The sequence below is a fragment of the Rhinopithecus roxellana genome, chromosome 5, assembly GCF_007565055.1.
Source record: "Rhinopithecus roxellana isolate Shanxi Qingling chromosome 5, ASM756505v1, whole genome shotgun sequence".
NCBI lineage: Eukaryota > Metazoa > Chordata > Mammalia > Primates > Cercopithecidae > Rhinopithecus > Rhinopithecus roxellana.
This window is the reverse complement of record NC_044553.1, coordinates 17,706,839-17,724,305: the sequence shown is the minus strand read 5'-3', so window position 1 is coordinate 17,724,305 and position 17,467 is coordinate 17,706,839. Positions and strand designations below refer to the sequence as shown.

Sequence of the window (17,467 nt, the reverse complement as noted above, 5' to 3'; positions counted from 1 at the left end):
AGATGACTGTTAATGAGCTCAGTCATAAATGGTTACTTTGATAGGACAGCAATAAGGTTTCTTTTCTTTCTATAGAAATTGGGCTTTATCAAGAGGAACACAAATTGAGATTTCTGTTTCTTTGTTTAAGTTGGAAATAAACAGCAGAAGATCAAGATGTATGTTAGACTGAATTCAATGGTGGCCAAAAATGGACTTATTTTTCCATGTTAAAATCTGTCCTCAGACAGACACACCTAAATAAACTCCGACTGGGACAAGGAGGCACAGATCCAGGTATGTGGGGTCCAACAGACATAAAACCACAGGCCTCTGCTGTGACCCTCGGAGAGGACACGTGGAAAGCTAAAACTGGCGCCACGGTGGTGATCACTGGGGTGCACAGCCTGCCTGACCCATCTTTATAAGTTAGCACCTCGCCCGGGGCCAGGCTTTGAGCCAGCATCCAATAAATGTTTGCTAAGTAAAAGCAGCAGCAAATGAACCCCGCTACCCTCTAATGGCATCGAGGGTTGCTGAGGCCTTCACACATCCAGAAGTTTCTATCTTTGCCTCTATCCTTACTGAGCTGATTTTTCTCCCTCCACCTCCCCCGACACCTCTGACCCACTCTCCATCATTCTCTGCCCTGTTCTGTGCCACAGAAGACTAATCCCTCCAGGCAATACTGCCCAGGCCAATGGAGGCACCAGAAGGAAGCTGCATCCTACTCAGCTCCAGCTCCCACAGTCTCCGCTAACACTGTTCTGCCTCCATCACTGCAGCAGCTCCCCAACATCACCTACCCAGTCCCCGGGTACCTCAACACCCTTTGTTGGTTCCCTTGTCCCCATGCACACCTCTGTAAGTAGTACCTTCATGAGACTCTTTTCCAGTGGGTCATCGAAGGTGAGTTGTTTTTGGATGGGACGCAGATTAAAGTACTCATGATCCATCTGCCCAAATACACTCCCACTTCCCATTCCTCTATGAAAATTCTAGGGACCCCTCAAGGTCTGGCCCTAATGCCACTGATCACAAAGGCCTCTCTGAATCCACAGTTGAGAGGTTGCCCCATTCTCCTCCGTTATCCTAAAGCATTTGGACTCCACCCCTATATTCCATTCACTACTCCTCTTGCAAGAGTTACATGCTGTCTATTTTAGGTAGGGACTTTGTCTTACTCATCTCTGAATTACACAGAGTGATGAGCCCAAAACCTTACAAACAAATGGTGCTGCAGATTTTACTTCAAAAAACAACAGGCAAGCCAACAAACCCTCTGAACAGTGTTCAACGAAAAGTGACAGGAGAAAATCTGCAACATACTTAAAAACAAGGGATTAATATCTACAACATAGAGAAAGCAATCATTAAAAGACAAACAGCTCCACTGAAAAAAATGGGCAAAGAATATAAATAAGCAATTCAGAGAAGGATTAAAATGGCTAATAAATATATAAAGAGACATTTAACTTTATTTACTTATTTATTTTGAGACAGGGTCTCACTCTGTTGTTCAGGCTGGAGTGCGGTGATGTGGTCTTGGTTCACTGACTCCTCAACCTCCTTGGCTCCTACCTCATCCTCCCCAGTAGCTGGGACCACAGGCGAACACCACCACACTTGGCTAATTTTTTTTGTTTTTTTGTTTTTTTTTTTGTAGAGTCAGGAACTTGCCATCTTGCCCAGGCTGGTCTCGAACTCCTGGGCTGAAGCGATCCTCCAGCCTCAGCCTCCCAAAGTGCTGGGACTATAACAAGTGTGAGCCACTGTGCCAGCCAAGCGACATTTAACTTGAATAACAATGAGGGAAAAGCAGCTCATTAAAACAACCACCAGATCTCATTTTTCACCTATAAGAATTCGCAAATATGACAACAATTAATCATCACCACACAAAATTGGTGGGGGCCCACACACACTTCTGGGGGCAATGTCAACTGGCACTATCTGTTTGGAGTGCCATGGCCAATGTCTAACACAATGTAACTTGCACATATACGTTGACTCAGCAGGTCGCCTCTCTGGAGCCAGACTATTTGGGTTCAAATCTTGGCTCCGGCACTTACAAGTTGTGTAACTGGGAAAAAGTTACTTAACCTCTCTGTGCTTTTGTTTCCACATCTGTAAAATGGGGGTAATAATAACACCTACCCCACAGGGTTTCTAAGATTAAATGAGTTAATACAAGGAAAGCACATGAAAAATTACTTGGCACACAGTAAGGGCCAGCAATCATCATTTATTATTATAACTAGTATTTGTTTTATTATTATGGATCCTACAGAAATTCTCACAAGTGCACAGTCAGGGAATAAGGATAACCACTGCAACATTGCTTATAACAGAAAAAAACTGGAGGCAAATCAAAGGAACATTCATAGGTGTGGTATAACAAAACATGTTGCATCTCTAAAATGCCATAAAACTGTTTAAAAAGAATGAGGTAGATCTCTATGTACCAGCATGGAAAGATTCCCAAGATGTACTACTGTTAGCTAAGAAAACCTAGGTAGGTCCAAAAAAAACATGTTTATTGTGATCCCATTTATGTTAAAAAAAAAAACCCAAAAATTATTTTTGTGTGTATATGTGCACATATCTGTTAAGGCACAGAAACAGGACACATATACTAACGTGTGAACAGTGGTGACATCTCAGGGAAGGAATACATTAGGGATGGGATGAGGGGAGGAAGGAGATTTTGGATTTTGCTTTGTACACCTGTACTGTCTGAACTATTTACAATGGGAGAGCATTTATATAATACTATAAATTTATAAATTTATATGTAATGTATAATTTTTAAAATAAAAATGCTCAATAAAATCCTGATGAGTTGAACTGAACAAATGTTATCAAGTGTGGACCCTCTGCAAGGCTGGTGATGCTGGACAGGAAATGTGGGGAGGTGGGATGAGGTACCATAACCAGGGACCCAGGGCATGTGGGGCAGGGGAGCAGGGCAGTGGCAGAACCTCTTCCACCTCCCTGCATGCTGCTGACCTTCCAGAGTAGCTGCAGCACTATCTACCTCCCCAAGCAGTGATAAAGAACTCACTGACCTAAATGTCAGGAAAGAGTTACATAAATGATGGGCCAGCTACGCAAAGGTACACTGACCAGCCATTACAAGTTACGCCATAGAAGACTTATTGACTTGGGAGGTACAAGTTGCAAAAGTAGACAATCCTATTTGTATAAGACATTTGTGAATATGTGTGTGTGTGTGTCTTTGTGTGTGCGTGCATACCTACACAGGTTGAATATCCCTAACCTGAAAATCTAAAATACTCCAAAATCTAACAGGACATTCAAAGGAAATGCTCATTGAAGCATTTCCAATTTCAGATTTTCAGGTTAGAGATGCTCAACAAGTGAATATAATACAAATATTCCAAAATCTAAAATAATTGGAAATTCAAAACATTTCTTTTCCCAAGCATCTCAGATATGGGATATTTAACCTCTTTATGACTGTGCATGTATACACTCAGAGACAGAATCAAAAAACAAAAAGAATATGGTCCAAAGTGTCAACAGTGATTATTTTGGGGCGGTGGGACTATGGGTGATTTTTATAGTTTTCTTATTCTTTTCTGTGTTGCAAAAATATTCTGTATCCATGTATCCTTTCTGTACTATACTGAGAAGAATCAAGTAATGTAAATAGTCTTATACCTAGGCCATGCTACCCTCTATGCAACTGTGGGTCCCCCTCCAGCCTCTTCTCTCCTCTTGGGATCTGGTTCTACTGTGTTCCACTTGCCTCCCAGCAGGTGGGAAACACAGGGTTCTGGTAGGCAGAAGGGAGGGTATCCAAGAAAAGTTCCCTGACCTTCAGACTCTTAGACTCCATATCAAGAATGCTGCCTTCATTCTTGCATAGATAAGCCTTTGAAGTGAGCTCCAGGTCAGAGCCCTGATAAGGAGGGGAGGATCCCATAGTACAGCTACGACTTCTTCACAGGTCCCTTCTGCCCCAACCCTCCATCTGCCTGGACTGCACCCCTCTGCCCTAGCCACTTAGAAAACCCCGAGCCAAGTTCCGTGGCAGCTCACATGCCACCTGCTCTTTGCAGCCTTTCCTAATAGACACAGACTCTGTCTATGAGGAAGGCCTGGAATCCAAGTTGCCCAGGTTGAAAGCCTTGCTCTGACCCTTACTACTATAGCAGGTTACTCAGCCTCTGTGGGTCTCAGTTTGCTCATCTGTGTAATGGGATTAATAGTAGGGTTCTGGGGGCAATTATCAGCAGTGCTTGGCAGACAGCCAAGACTGACAGAAGCGGCTGGTGGCAGTCATGGTAGGGGTACTGGAATCCGAGGACCCAGTTGCCATTCTAAGGAAGCAGTCACGTGAGGGGAAAGAGAGGCTGAGTACAGGTACAAGTCAGACTACTTCTTTACAGAAAATAAACCTTCCACAGGAGAGGTTCCACCGAGGCCCCAGGACACACCCATGCCTCCTTTCCTCAGTCCTCTTTCCCACTTTCCCTCCCTCCCTCTTCTGTGGCTTCCCCAGTCCTCTTTTTTTTGGCTTCCTTTCCTCTTGTTCTTTTGCCCACCCAGGAGGAAGATGCTCATTCTGAGCTTCAGAGAACACTAGGATAGGATGCTGGGTTTGACCAGATTTGCCGGTTCTGCCTCGGAGTAGCCATGTGGCACAGATGACTGAACATTGCCTTGGCCTTGAGAGGAGAGTCCCCGCAGGTGACACTGGAATCACGCAGCAAGGCTCAGTCCCAGGAAACACAGAGCCCAAAGACAAGGTACTAAGAGATGTCAAAGGGTAGAAAGCACAAGCGATATTTGACTACACAAAAACATTACAAATATTTGCTGCCCATAAACCTGCTAGAGCTCAGCAGAAGTGAAGATAACAAGGTCAGCATTCTCTCCATACTCACACTGTAGGGATCATTTGCCTTTGGTGAATGGAATCAGGGCATCACAGGTCCTGGTATAAAAAATTCTAACAATTTCTCATTCACTAAACCTTCTTAGTGCCAGGAACTGCACCAGGGTCTCAGGAAGCAAAATGAGTCACATAAAGATGCGGACTATGAGACGCTGTGGTCCAGAGAGTCTAGCGGGGAGACAAACACCCCGCACACCATGGCCAAGCCCCTCCATGGAGCTCGGAGAGGACAGGGCTGCAGGCAGGTCAGGAAGCAGCACTTTAGCTAATGTCAAAGAAGGGCAGGGTCCCGGGTAGACCACACAAGGAAGGGGCCCCCAGGTTAAAACGACAGCAACAGATAGGTGCAAAAGAAAGAAAAAGCATATGGAAAGTTTGCTGAACATCAAAGGCCCGGACTTAATGAAGAAACGTGTGGTAAAAGTGAAGGGTTCTGGGTGAGGACAGAGCAGCGGGGAGGGCAGGCTTGCTCACCGAGGGCTGGATGTATCATGCTTTCCTGTGCAGGAACCTCTGCTGGTTTTAAAGAACGGAAAGGACAGCACGAGGTTTAGGGCTCTGAGGAATCCTACAGCGGCAGTAGGAGAAACGGCCTAGAAGGGAGGCAGGGAAGCCAGTGAGGCAGTCACCAGGACACTCACTACCAGGGAGAGTATAAGTGAGCAGGCCCGGCCTGGGCTGTGGCCATGGACTGGGCGGCAGGGGAGAAAGACCCAGAGGCAGGTCGGACAGGGCTGTGGTCAGTACATGTAGATGCTGGTGGGAGGAATCCAGAGAGACATCTGGTTTCCCATCTGGAGGACAGGGTACAAGAAAGGTGAGCAGAACTGGTTTGGGGCACAGGAGCACCCCCATGCAGCCTTCTACCAGACAGGGAACAGCAGGCCTGACCTCTGGTGGGAGGGCACTTATCCAAAAAGAGGCAGCCCCTCCCTTCCCCTCCACCACCTTCCCAGATCTCCACCCAAGGAAGAGTCCAGCAATGATCATGGAGGTGAACTCGGGCCTTCTGAAGGCAAGAAGGAAGCTCTTGTAAATGACCACTGCTGGGGTCCTCCCACGTGGACAGTCCAGGAAGGGGGACAGGACCTTCTTGGACTGTCCGCCTGTGGCGAGCCCAGCAGTGGTCATCTCAAGATGATCTGCTTAAATGATCACAGGAGATATGTCTGAGAGTTGTCACCAGGGTGTGTGAAACCAAAGGGGGAAAGTCTGGAAGTCCAGGTTCCTTGCAAGAACATGAGTGATGCCATTACCCACTGATGTATTCACCCCCAAAGTGGTCTGGCTGATCACTCAGAGCTTCGGTAGTCTGCTCCATTTGGGCTGTTTCTTCCCACTCTCACCAAGAAGATGGATTTTCCCAACGACTTCAGAACTGATGGATGCTGGCCAGTAGTAGAAATTCAAGAGCCCCCAAGGAAGGTTAGAGAAATAACAGTGGCGGCCTCTTCCCAGCCCAATTCAGTAAATGGGTCCGTGTGCGGCTGAGCAGAGCCGCACGTCGGACGTGGCTGTGGGGCCCTGTGGAGTGCAGCTTGTTTATGCCCAAGCGGCCAAGGCAAGACAATGAGACTTTCTTCCTTTCCACGGTGCCACTGTCTTGACACTGAGGGCATTGATGGGCTGGTTGCCATGGGAACCCAAGGCTGCTGATCCCATCCCATGGAGCATGAGGCTCCTGACAGCTGATGGCTATTCATCTCCCTTCCTTGCAGGACTAGACCGAGGGCCTTGTGCCTGCTGCTGGGTCCTCAAGATGCTCAAAGAGCAGAGGCACAAGGACATAAGCAAGAACCACAGCTTGATGGGATGATGGGACCCGCAGGGTCCGAAGCATCCACAGTGAGCTCCAGGGCACTAGTGGGGCCCCCAGGGCGTTAGTGGGGCCTGCAGGGTACACAGGGCTCTCAGATCAGTGTGGAGCTGACCTGGCCAAAAGGCAAACTATAGCGTCACAAGGAGGGTGTCCTCATACACAAGTACACACATGGGAGGGCCTATCAAGTGACTCCGAAAAGCAAATGATTGGGATGAGAAAGCGATGGTGGGGGTGGTTCAATAAATGACACTTAAATAAAGCACAGGAGCCTGGTCTTGGTCCCTCACAAAGGCTTATAACCACTAAGAGACTCTTGCAATGCAGGTGCCACATTTTCTTATCTTTAAGTGCCCACACCAGTGACAGCACACAGCAATACTCGCTCAATAAATGAACGCACATCTGCTGGCCATCAGAGAGGTGGCGGAATTGGAACTAATCTTAGAGAGCAGCCAGAGGACTAACTTTGGGTTGACTCACCCAGGAAGCCCAGAGACCAGTGTCAGAAGCAGGCAAGCCATCAGGCAATGTCAAGGTGGCAGGGGGCCTGGGAGCCCAGACGAAGGGCACGTCCAGTGGGCTGGGGAAATCGGGATGAGTTGGCTGATGGAACTGACAGTGGAACAGAACTGGGAAGGCTGAGGGGCTAACCTGGTGACAGGGTAAAGCCATTCTGGGCAGGAAGAACAGCAGAAGCAAGCCTGCAAGGAAGCAAAAGCATGAAGATGGGGGTTCGGCAGAGCTGGAGCTACAGCCAGGGCTCAAGGCGGAGGAGTGGGACAGGAGAAGGCCCTGTAACAGTGCAGGGAGGTAGAGGCGATAGAGGCCACAGCCTGTGCTGGGCAGTGGCAGGGGTGAAGCAGGGAGCCTGAAAGCCATGCAGGAGACAATGAGATAGGCTTGGGGGAGCACGGGAGCAGGAGGAGGCAATGGTGACCTCTAGGCCTCCAGCTCTGCCACTAAGGTAGACAGGGGTCTCTTTTTATAGACAGGGACCCACACAAGGAGGAGGTTTCAGCAAAAGATGATTAGTGCAGCTGATAAATGTGCAGCTTGAGTGCCTGAAATGTGCAGTGACTGAAATGTGAGTGACTCAAATGTGCAGTTTGAGTGGCTTCCTAGAAGGAATGGAGGGCTTTTCTTTTTCCCTCCAAAAGAGAGAGGTGTGAGTGGTTTCAATGCTGATGAACAGGAGCCAGTACAGATTCTCCAAGACAGAACGATGCTGGTGTGCAGCCCTTTGAGTCTGTGCATGTTCATGCACATGCACGTGCATGCACCAGGTGGACAGAGGGAGAAACAGTGACTGGTGGGGTCCGAGGAGGTTCCTATGTCACTCATTTGTTCATTTTGGCAGAGAGCTGAAAGGCTTTCTGTCTGATGATTTACCTTTGTCTGGGAAGCAGGTACAAGGTGACAGCAGTAGAAAGTGAGTCAGAGGGTGTAGGGTCCAGCCCTACACTGGTTTCCCAGAAGGTAACTGGATCTAAGGCCTCATCACCATTAAACAGGCCTGGTGACACCTCCCTGCAGGGCTAGTGAGGGCCTTTGGAGCAAGAGTAGTCATGAGAAACATCAGCTGGGGGGAGCAAGGCCAGGGCTTCTGGTCAGTGGCAAGGCCAAGACCCAGTCCCAGGAGCCAGGAGGAAGCCAGCCACCCAGGGTAAGTACAACTTGGAAGCCCTCCAAGGGCAGGGCTCTGGTAAAAAGAAGGTGGGAGGTGTCAGCAGCCTGGGCTGAGCTGTAGAAGATCAGAGGAACCACTTTTTAGATGGCAAAATCTGTGTAGAGGCTCAGAGATACAAAAGAGCTCAGGATGTTCCCCAGCTGGCATGCAGTTGGCAGACACTGGAGAACAGGGTCTGGACAGCCCTGAGTGCCCCGTCGCCACCCAAAGCTCAAAGCCGGCAGGAGTATCAGGCAGTGTCCCAGCCTCCCCTAGCCCATCAACAGCTCTGTGTTTCTCATTTGCTTCCCTGGTTTCCACCTAGCGAAACTCAAGCCTTTCCAATGGACCAGTCAGCTGAGCCACCTGCTCAGTCCTGATTCTGAGTCTGCCTCCGGATGCTGCCTTCTGGAGCTTCTCTGGCTCCATAGATGGCAGCTGGCTCAGCTTCGATCACCACTCCCCACACCAGCTCCAATGACTCAGGAGGGCAGTTCAGTCAATTAAAATCCTGCCCACTTAAATGCATCACTATCCGTGTGAAGATGTCAGATACGAGGGTTGAGACAATGAGCTTCACAATCCTAATCTTGTCTCTGTCCCTCAGTTCACACCCAGAACCTCTTGCAGGCCAGCCGTGCACAGCCAGTCCAGCTTGGCTCAGAGCATAAAACCAAGACAGCCTTAGACGGAAAATCAATCCCAGAGAACTAGGTCACAGGTGACTGCTATTCTGGGTTTCCCCTTGTCCCTACCAAACCCCTGACACTCTGGCTGGAACAAGTTCTGGCCCATTATTTTAACACCTGGTTAAGGCTTTGGCTTGTTTTTCATTGCAAGAACAAGTTGTCTGCAGCATGACAATTTTCTTCTGCTGACAAATGAATTGTGCAGGCTCACCTGAAATTCTGGGCCAGGTATGTCCTGCTCAGAAGCTATTTTAAGTAAAACTATTTAAGGCAAGTTCAAGATCATTTAAGGCTCTTAGATCTTTTAGGGCCCTGGCAGCCAGCCTGCCTTTTTATGTTCAGACTCAGAAGCAACAAATTAGCTCAATACCCCAGGCAAAGCAAAAACCCAAGGGAAAGTATGGCATCCAAGAACCACCCTTAAGATAAACGTCATTTCCAAGAGCAGCAGATGCTGCGCTGTTGTGATTTTGTATGTGGAGAATATCTTGCTGCCATCCTCTTCACACAAGCAACTTGTCTTTTCTCAGAGTCACAATGTCAAAGGTGACAATGCACTCAGGTTAGAGTGAGGGTGACTGGAAGCAGCAAGAAGCAGGGGAGAAGGGAAGGGTTCCTGGGCTCCATGTCCAGCTCTGTCCAAATGGCCATGTGACCTGCAGCCAGGCATTCTGTTTCTCTGTCACCATTTCCTTGACAAGTGGATTGGCCCAATCTGGACATCTAAAGTAGGGACTTCTTAACCTGTGCTCGCAGGCACCTGTGCCTCCAAGGGTGTGCTTCAGATGGTCCAGGAGCACCATAGGGTATGTGTCCAATGTGCATTTCCCTTTTTTCTCTCTTTAATGTTTTACGTGTATCTGTGTATATGTGTATGTATATAGGTATATACATCAATATACGTGTGCTTATATATTATGTGTGCGTATATATACACACTTGTATACATTACCATATGTAATATACCCCGATACAAAGAAGAAAAAGTACAACATGTCTAGGCACAATTTTGTATATAATCCATGTATACATACACACACCCACACACATAAGCATGTGTTGTAAAGTAGTACACTGCAGATAAAGTTTGAACTTCCTCTCCCCTCTTTCCCTTCTTGGAGGCCATTGCTAACTAGAATTTGATGCAGATCCTTACATCGCACACTTTTATACTTTTACTACATCTATAAGCATCCATAATTAATACAGTATAGATGTGTGGTTTTTGTTTGTTTGTTTGAGACAGAGTTTCACTCTACTCTTGCCGCCCAGGCTGGAGTGTAGTGGTGTCATCTCAGCTCACTGCAAGCTCCACCTCCCAGGTTCAAGCGATTCTCCTGCCTCAGCCTCCTGAGTAGCTGGAATTACAGGTCTGCACCACCACACCCAGCTAATTTTCATATTTTTTTAGTAGAGACAGGGTTTCACAATGTTGGCCAGGCTGGTCTCGAACTCCTGACCTCAGATGATCCACCTGCCTCAGCCTCCCAAAGTGCTGGGATTACAGGCGTGAGCCACTGCGCCTGGCCTGTTTTGTATGTTTCTTAACGTTTACATGAATATGATCACATTGGACATCTAAAATGTGCCTTTTTTCTCTCTCAGCATTATTTGAGAGATGTATTTGTGTAGATATAGATCTGCTTTATTCATTTCTAACCACTGTAGAGTCTTGCATGGTGTAACTATTTTGATTTAGTTCTCTATTCTACTTTAAGGAAGGTGGGTTTTCCCTTCATTTAAAAAATGCCTGCATGGACATTCTTATACAAGTCTCCTTGTGCACATATGCGAGGGTTCTTCCAGGATATGTCTAGATGTGGACTTGCCGGTGCAGTTCAGCCTCACTGTGTATTGCCAAATTGCTCTCCAAACTATACCAATCTCCACCAGCAGCATCTGAAAGTTCCCATTGTTCTATATCCTTGCCAGCACGTGATGCTAACACTCTTCCATGTCGGGCAATGTGACAGGTGTGAAATTGTATCTCATCGCTGCCTAAATTGCAGTGCTTCAATAACCCCCAGCGAGCTTGAGTGAAGCTGGGCATCATTTCTTATATTTATTGGTAATTTGGATTTATCTTCGTTGACTTCTTTATTCATAAACTTTCCCATTTTTCTACCTGGCATGTATCTTTTTTTCTGAGTGATTTATAGTTTTCAAAATAATCTGTGTACTAATCTGTTTGTTACATATTGTAAATACTTTCCCAGTCTATTACTTGCTTTTTAACTCTGTTATGATGCCTTTGTTTATATAGAATTTTTATCTTAATGTATCAATCTCTTCATTTTAAAATTTGTTTATTTTCATGACTTGTTGAGGAACTCCTTTCCCAATGTGACAAAGGTATTCCGCTGTATTTCTTTCTAAAAGTTTTATATAGTCTTTAATCCCATCTGGAATGTACTGTTGTGTAATGTGAGGATCCAATTGTTTTTCCATGGGGAGAGCCTGTTCTCCCAGCACCATTTAGTAAATAGCCCGTCCTTCCCCATCCATTTATAACTCTTCAGCTCACACGCACAAGTTCTCACACATGCTTGGGTTTGAGGTGACTCTATTGATGGACTGGGTCCATGTTCAACTCTATTGATGGACTGTGTCCATATTCAGCTGTTGTCGTTACCACAACTCCCCTCCTCCTCTTCTTTCCCAGAGTTGTCTGAGGTATTCTTGGACCTTACTCTTCCATATGAACTTTATAATTCATTTGTGTGATTTCATATTCCACATTAAATCTTGTCATGGCTTAAACTAGATTACATTGAATTTGCAGATTAAATTGGGGCAACTATGAGAGCAAGTTCTCCCATACACAAACACAACACATCTGTCCCTTTATTTAAAACTTTTTTTTTTTTTTTTTTTTTTTTTTTTGAGATGGAGTTTCACTCTTATTGCTGAGGCTGGAGTACAATGGCGCGGTCTCGGCTCACCACAACCTCCGCCTCCTGGGTTCAAGCGATTCTCCTGCCTCAGTCTTCCAAGTAGCTGGGATTACCGGCATGTGTCACCACGCCCGGCTAATTTCTGTATTTTTAGTACAGACAGGGTTTCTCCATGTTGGTCAGGCTGGTCTCAAACTCCCGACCTCAGGTGATCCACCTGTCTCAGCCTCCCAAAGTGCTGGGATTATAGGCGGGAGTCACCGCACCTGGCCTAAACTTTCTTTTATCAGTCCTTCTTCTAAATATTTTATGTTTCTCTATAAAAGTCTCACCTTTTTAAAATACCTATTTCAAAGTATCTTACAGCTTTTATGCAAGAATGAAGAATGGTTCTTTTATCTTCTCAGATGTGCTGCCATGCAGGTAGCTGTTGCTGATCAACTCCCTTATTAGCTCCAGTGGTTAATCTCTAGGTTCTTTCAGATTATCCATGTAGTTATGTCATCTGCCGATAATGACATTGGACACTTCCACATTTATATTCCCCTCAAAATACTGTGGTGTTACCTGGAATGATGAGTACAGGGACAAAGAGAGGCTATCTTGTCTTGTCCCTGGGGATGCATATTTTACAACGGAGAGGATCCACAGCCTTTATCAGATGTTGAAAGGGAGCCAAGACTCAAGAAAGGTGAATAACCACCAGTCTAAATTAGCTCTGGACCATGTAAAATAAACTGAAACCAGTTATTAGTTGTATGGAAGAAAGTAAAACAAGCAAGCAAGAACTTTGAGCACAGCAACTATCTGGGAGAAAACCAGAGCTGTGATTCAGGCAAGTACAGAACATAACACTAATTGCCCATTAAGGGCTTGGAGAAAGAGTTTCACAAAGGAGATCTCAGACCAGAGAATACGGCAGAAGAAAATGAGCAGGGGATGGAACTGTCAGAGGTGACATATGCATACCATGTGAACACAAACAGCTTCCTTCCCTTACTTCACCCCCATTTACTCATCTGTAAGTCAAAGCTAATAATATCTACATCTTATTTATGAGTCACAAATTCTCCTGGCTGAAAAAAAGGCAAATAAGGTTTTCAAAGAGTTCTTATTGAGTGGGTAGAGGCTCAAATGCTCCGGGCCTTTTCCACATTAGCAGTGCACTTAGAGAGGGGAAAGAAAAGCTTGTTTTGGAATAAAGAGTAATATGCCCTCCGTGAGTAATCACACACAAGCCTCTGAGACAGCTCCTATCCCCAACCAGCTAATCCCTCTGTTAGTGAATGTCACCACAGTGCCACTGCCAGCACCATGCCTGAGTGACCAGGCTGCGTGGCATTCATGCTGGCTGCACTGGACAGAGCTGGGGAGACCCCAATTGACTCCCCAGAATATCCTGGGTAGGGAGTGTGCATCGGAGGGAATCTTCTCTCCCATGAGCAAAATCAGGAGAGCAGACTGCACATAAGAACTCAGCAAGTCTGACACAGGTTGTCTCAAAGGGCTGGCATGGCCAAGTGTTAGGCATTTTTATTCCCACAGATATTTCCGGGGAGAGTTACCTGTGCCTCTCTGCCTCTCTCTTGCAGTGTGAGCTCACAGCTCAACTTCAGCTTCATTCTGCTCATTTAATTTTAGGATCCCCAAACCCAGGCACTTTGTAATTTATCACGTAGTTTAAGTCACTTTTAGCTGCAGGCAAACTGCTGGGCCACCTGGGCACAGCAGCAAAGTGTGGCAGGAGCCAGGGGCACAAAGCAAACATGAGGAACGCCTTTTTCAGCCTGGACAATCAGCCAGGGAGAGTCAGGAACTACAGAGACGAACGCAGTCAGTGCTATTCGAAGGCAAAATCTGAAATCACAGGATGCTTGGAGGGACTTGAGTGGTTAAATATATATATATATATGGATATACATGTGTGTATATGTATGTGCATGTATATGTGTATAGATATAACATTTTATATATATACACACACACTCACACACACATATATTTAAAAGGTCTCCGAAGATGTGCTAGCATTCTTTCAGATAAACTCGAACGTGCCTTGCGAAGATTCTATCATTCAAATGGTAGAATCTACCCCTCCAGCAGGCCACACACCTAACAGCACATCAACGTGGGGCTTGGGATGCAGAAGAAATGTCATTTCTATCAGGGACGCCACCACACCTTGCTGGCTTCTGCCACGGATAATGATGAAACTAAATTTAACACTGCCTGGCACTAAGGTTTAGAGTTATGAGTCGGCGCTTCCCTGTCACTTCACTTAATCCTCTGAGTGTGTAGTTTGTAGATTTGTTAACTGCACTGAGAGGTCCCCTGGTGCGACCCCAAACTGATGGCCTCTCCAGGAGCCATAAATCTGGATCAACCCCAACTCACCACCCCTCAGCCCGGTAGCTGGTTGAGATAGGAAAAAGGCACCCACCGGGCGGTCCTTTGAGGGTAATGCCGCCTTTGTGCCCAGGGTGTGGCCTGCTTGCTAACTGACAGAAGAGGTGGCAGCCAAGCTCGTGGGGTGCGGGGCTGGGAGGGCTCCTCGCTGGCCCCGTGGGAGCCAGTAAGGGTCAGGCCCCGGTCCAGGCTCTGTGGCAATGCAACATTAGATCTTTCCGACAACCGAACAGTGTAGACATTGCCACTGACTGCAAAGGAGCATGTCAGGGAAGTGACTTGCCAAAGGTCACATCGCTCTGCCATCGGAACTGCAGCAGGAGCCCACAAACAAAGCGCCCTCCCTCCTTTCCTGGAGAAGTTTTAAACCCAGGACCCCCAGCCCTACGATGTCCCAAAGCCTCTTCGACGGCGGCCGGGCTCCAGGGTGCTGGCTCCCCGGTCATCTACCTCCAGAGCGGCGGACACCGAGGGAGCGCGAGTCCCCCAGACGCCAGGCCACGCTCATGTCACCCAAGCAGCGGCCGGCCGCCTTGGTGCGCACACAGGGTCCAGAGCCCGCGCCGCCCGTCGGGGGCAGAGGGGCCGGTCCCCAGCGGGGGAAAGCTGGGTGGGCGCTCAGGACCCAGCGGCGGACGGCGCGCGACGCCCGAGACAGCCCAGCCTTCCCCGGAGCCCGGCAGGTGTCCGCGCCGCCCCAGCTTCTGAGGCCACACTTCCGAGCGCAGGGTTGGGCCGCACTGCCCGGGTACTTGCGGTCGGCGCGCCGGACCTGCGTGGGCGCCCACGAGGGACCCTGAGTCCCCCCAGCCGAGTGTCCCGCGCACGCCCTCCCGGGCGACCCCCCCGGCAGGGCTCCCCAGCCGCCTGCAGTCCCCAAGCGGTACCGGAGCCTTCCCACGCGCGGCCCGTCGCCGGGGCCGGGAGGACAGGACTGCGGAGGCTGCCCCCTCGCGCGCGCCCGAGGCCGCCGGGAAAGTTTTCGGCGCGCTGGGCCGGCCGCACTCACCTGGCCCAAGTTGAGGTAGCCGTGCGCCGCGGCCACGCGGTCCGCTTCGGCCGGGCCGCCCAGCACTTGCACTGCCCAGTGGTTGGTGTAGACGGGGCGCGGCGGGGGCGCGGAGCAGGCGGCAGGCAGCGCCAGCAGCAGCAGCCAGCGCCAGGGACGCGGCGCGAGCGGCCGGAGCCAGGGCCCGCCGGCACCCCCCGCGTTCCCCGCGCCCGCGGCGGCAGCGGTGGCGGCGGCGACCCGGGGCGGTGGCCGGGGCCCGGGCGCAGGCAGCGCGCGCGGAGGCATAGCGGCGGCAAGCTCGCGCGGCGCCCGAGCTGCGAGTGCGCCGGGGGGTGGAGTGCCGCCTTTTAAAGCCGCTCCGCGCCGGGGAAGCGCCGCCACCGCCGCGGGCGGGAGCCAGGGAGGAGGAGGCTGCCGCGGCGCGTTCCCGCCCGCGCGGGCCGGCGGCGCCCCCGGGTCCGCGCTCCTGCGGCGGGGCTCCGCGGCCGAGACCGGTCCGGGAGGCCCGAAACGCCTCCCACCGGGGGAACTTCTCCGCCGACTTTTGGGGCTCTCGGGACGCAGACCGCCCCAGCGGCGGCCTCGGCCCCGCGAGTTCTGCTGGAAGCGGGGAGGGCCTAGCGTCTCAGGTGAGTTCCCTGTTCCCTAGACCGGCCGGACACCCGGAGGCTGCACTCACCTGGCGGGGCCTCAGACGCCCGGCGGCCTCGCCCGCTTCCCTAAACAGAGGGCTTGCCAGTGTGCGGGGTCCCAGGGAGAAGAAGCTGCTGGGAAGACACTGGATCGCCCAGGACCCAGCATGGGTGAAGGGGCATGTTGAACAGGGCAAAGGCATGTGGCGAATTAGCCGGGCTCACGAGCGTGTACCCGAGAAACCACCGCACAGAGCCCATCTGGGCAAATGACTGTCCTGGCTGAGGGCAGGTGCCCCACCTGTAAAATGGGGGGAACAGTGGTATCTACCCCATCGGGCTGATTTGAGGATGTGGTCCACTTTTGCTGTACAATAAGCTGTCCATAAACGTTCGTTTTTATGAGCCCAGGGCCTGCCTTGTGGTAGGTGTTCACTAGATGATGTACACTCTTAGAAGCACCCACTGAGCTGGGACCAGCAGTGGGAAAGTGAGTTGAATCATCCTCACCCCTGTTGCCTGGAGCAGCCTGGGGTGATGTATGGAAATGTTCCATGACCAAGGAATTATGAAGGGTAAGGATCGCTGCTAGATCCCTTCTGTCATCCTTCCCAGGACCCATTGGTCCCACTGGCCCACTTGCAGAAAGCAAGCCATCAGCCTGCTTAATACAGGAAGTAAAACAAAAAGGTCAAGAAGGCCTTGAGGTGGGAAAGAAGCTGCTTCTCTGATGCTCAGTTCCAGGAGCAGTCTCCTGTTGAGCGTGCAGGATTCACTTGGAGTCTGTGGCTTGGCAGCTGGAGTTGAGAGGCTGGGGCAAGAGGGGATGGGCAGAGGACAGGATCTGCATAGATGGTTTCCGAGGTCCTTTCCAGCCTCGCTCTCAGGAGCCCTTTGGTTTCATAACCCACATGATTCATCCTTTCTGCAGGTGTGAGTCACCCCTAATGGAGGTGGGAGAACAGGAGGCATGGTGGGAGGCCCCATCCCAACAAGTCACATTCATGTTCACAAGGGCTCCTGCCAAGGACCCATCTTGGAACCTGGAGATCAGTGTCCCACATGGCCTTCCCTTTGCTGCTGTAGATGCAACTTCACCTCCCTGCGTTCCCCTGGCAAGTGGGGTCTGCTGCTTGGGCAGTCACTCCAGGTCTGTCCACGCTGCAGAAGACAGTCACTGTGTGTCCCTCCTACAGATGGACTGGATGCTCACCAGCCCCTGCCAATGGAGAGACATGAGGCCCTCATGCAAACTGGCAGCCCTAGAGGAGAACCCACCATACCTGCTGGACAGAAACAGTACCCAGAACCCTCAGTCTGCCTCTGCCTGACATGGCCCTGGCTGCCTGGCCAACTGGCTTGTAGAAGAGGGATATTGACCTGAGTCAAGGGGACAGAGTTGGAGGCATTGCATTGTCACCTAGCAGCAGTATGTCTGGGCAA

General features: G+C 49.7%; 1 protein-coding gene across 3 annotated transcripts in view; it reads right to left on the bottom strand.

Moving 5' to 3' along the window:
* The window catches only part of PCSK6 (proprotein convertase subtilisin/kexin type 6), a 188,852-nt gene extending 172,871 nt beyond the window's left edge, over window positions 1-15,981 (bottom strand). For 2 of the 3 annotated variants that reach the window (XM_030930124.1, XM_030930125.1), the window contains exon 1: window positions 15,390-15,981. In XM_030930124.1, the coding sequence (XP_030785984.1) occupies window positions 15,390-15,677 (288 nt within the window). In that variant the 5' untranslated portion in view covers window positions 15,678-15,981. The remainder of the gene's footprint in view (window positions 1-15,389) is intronic. The other variant, XM_030930123.1, reaches the window with a different exon arrangement.
* Between the last annotated feature and the right edge of the window lie 1,486 nt (window positions 15,982-17,467).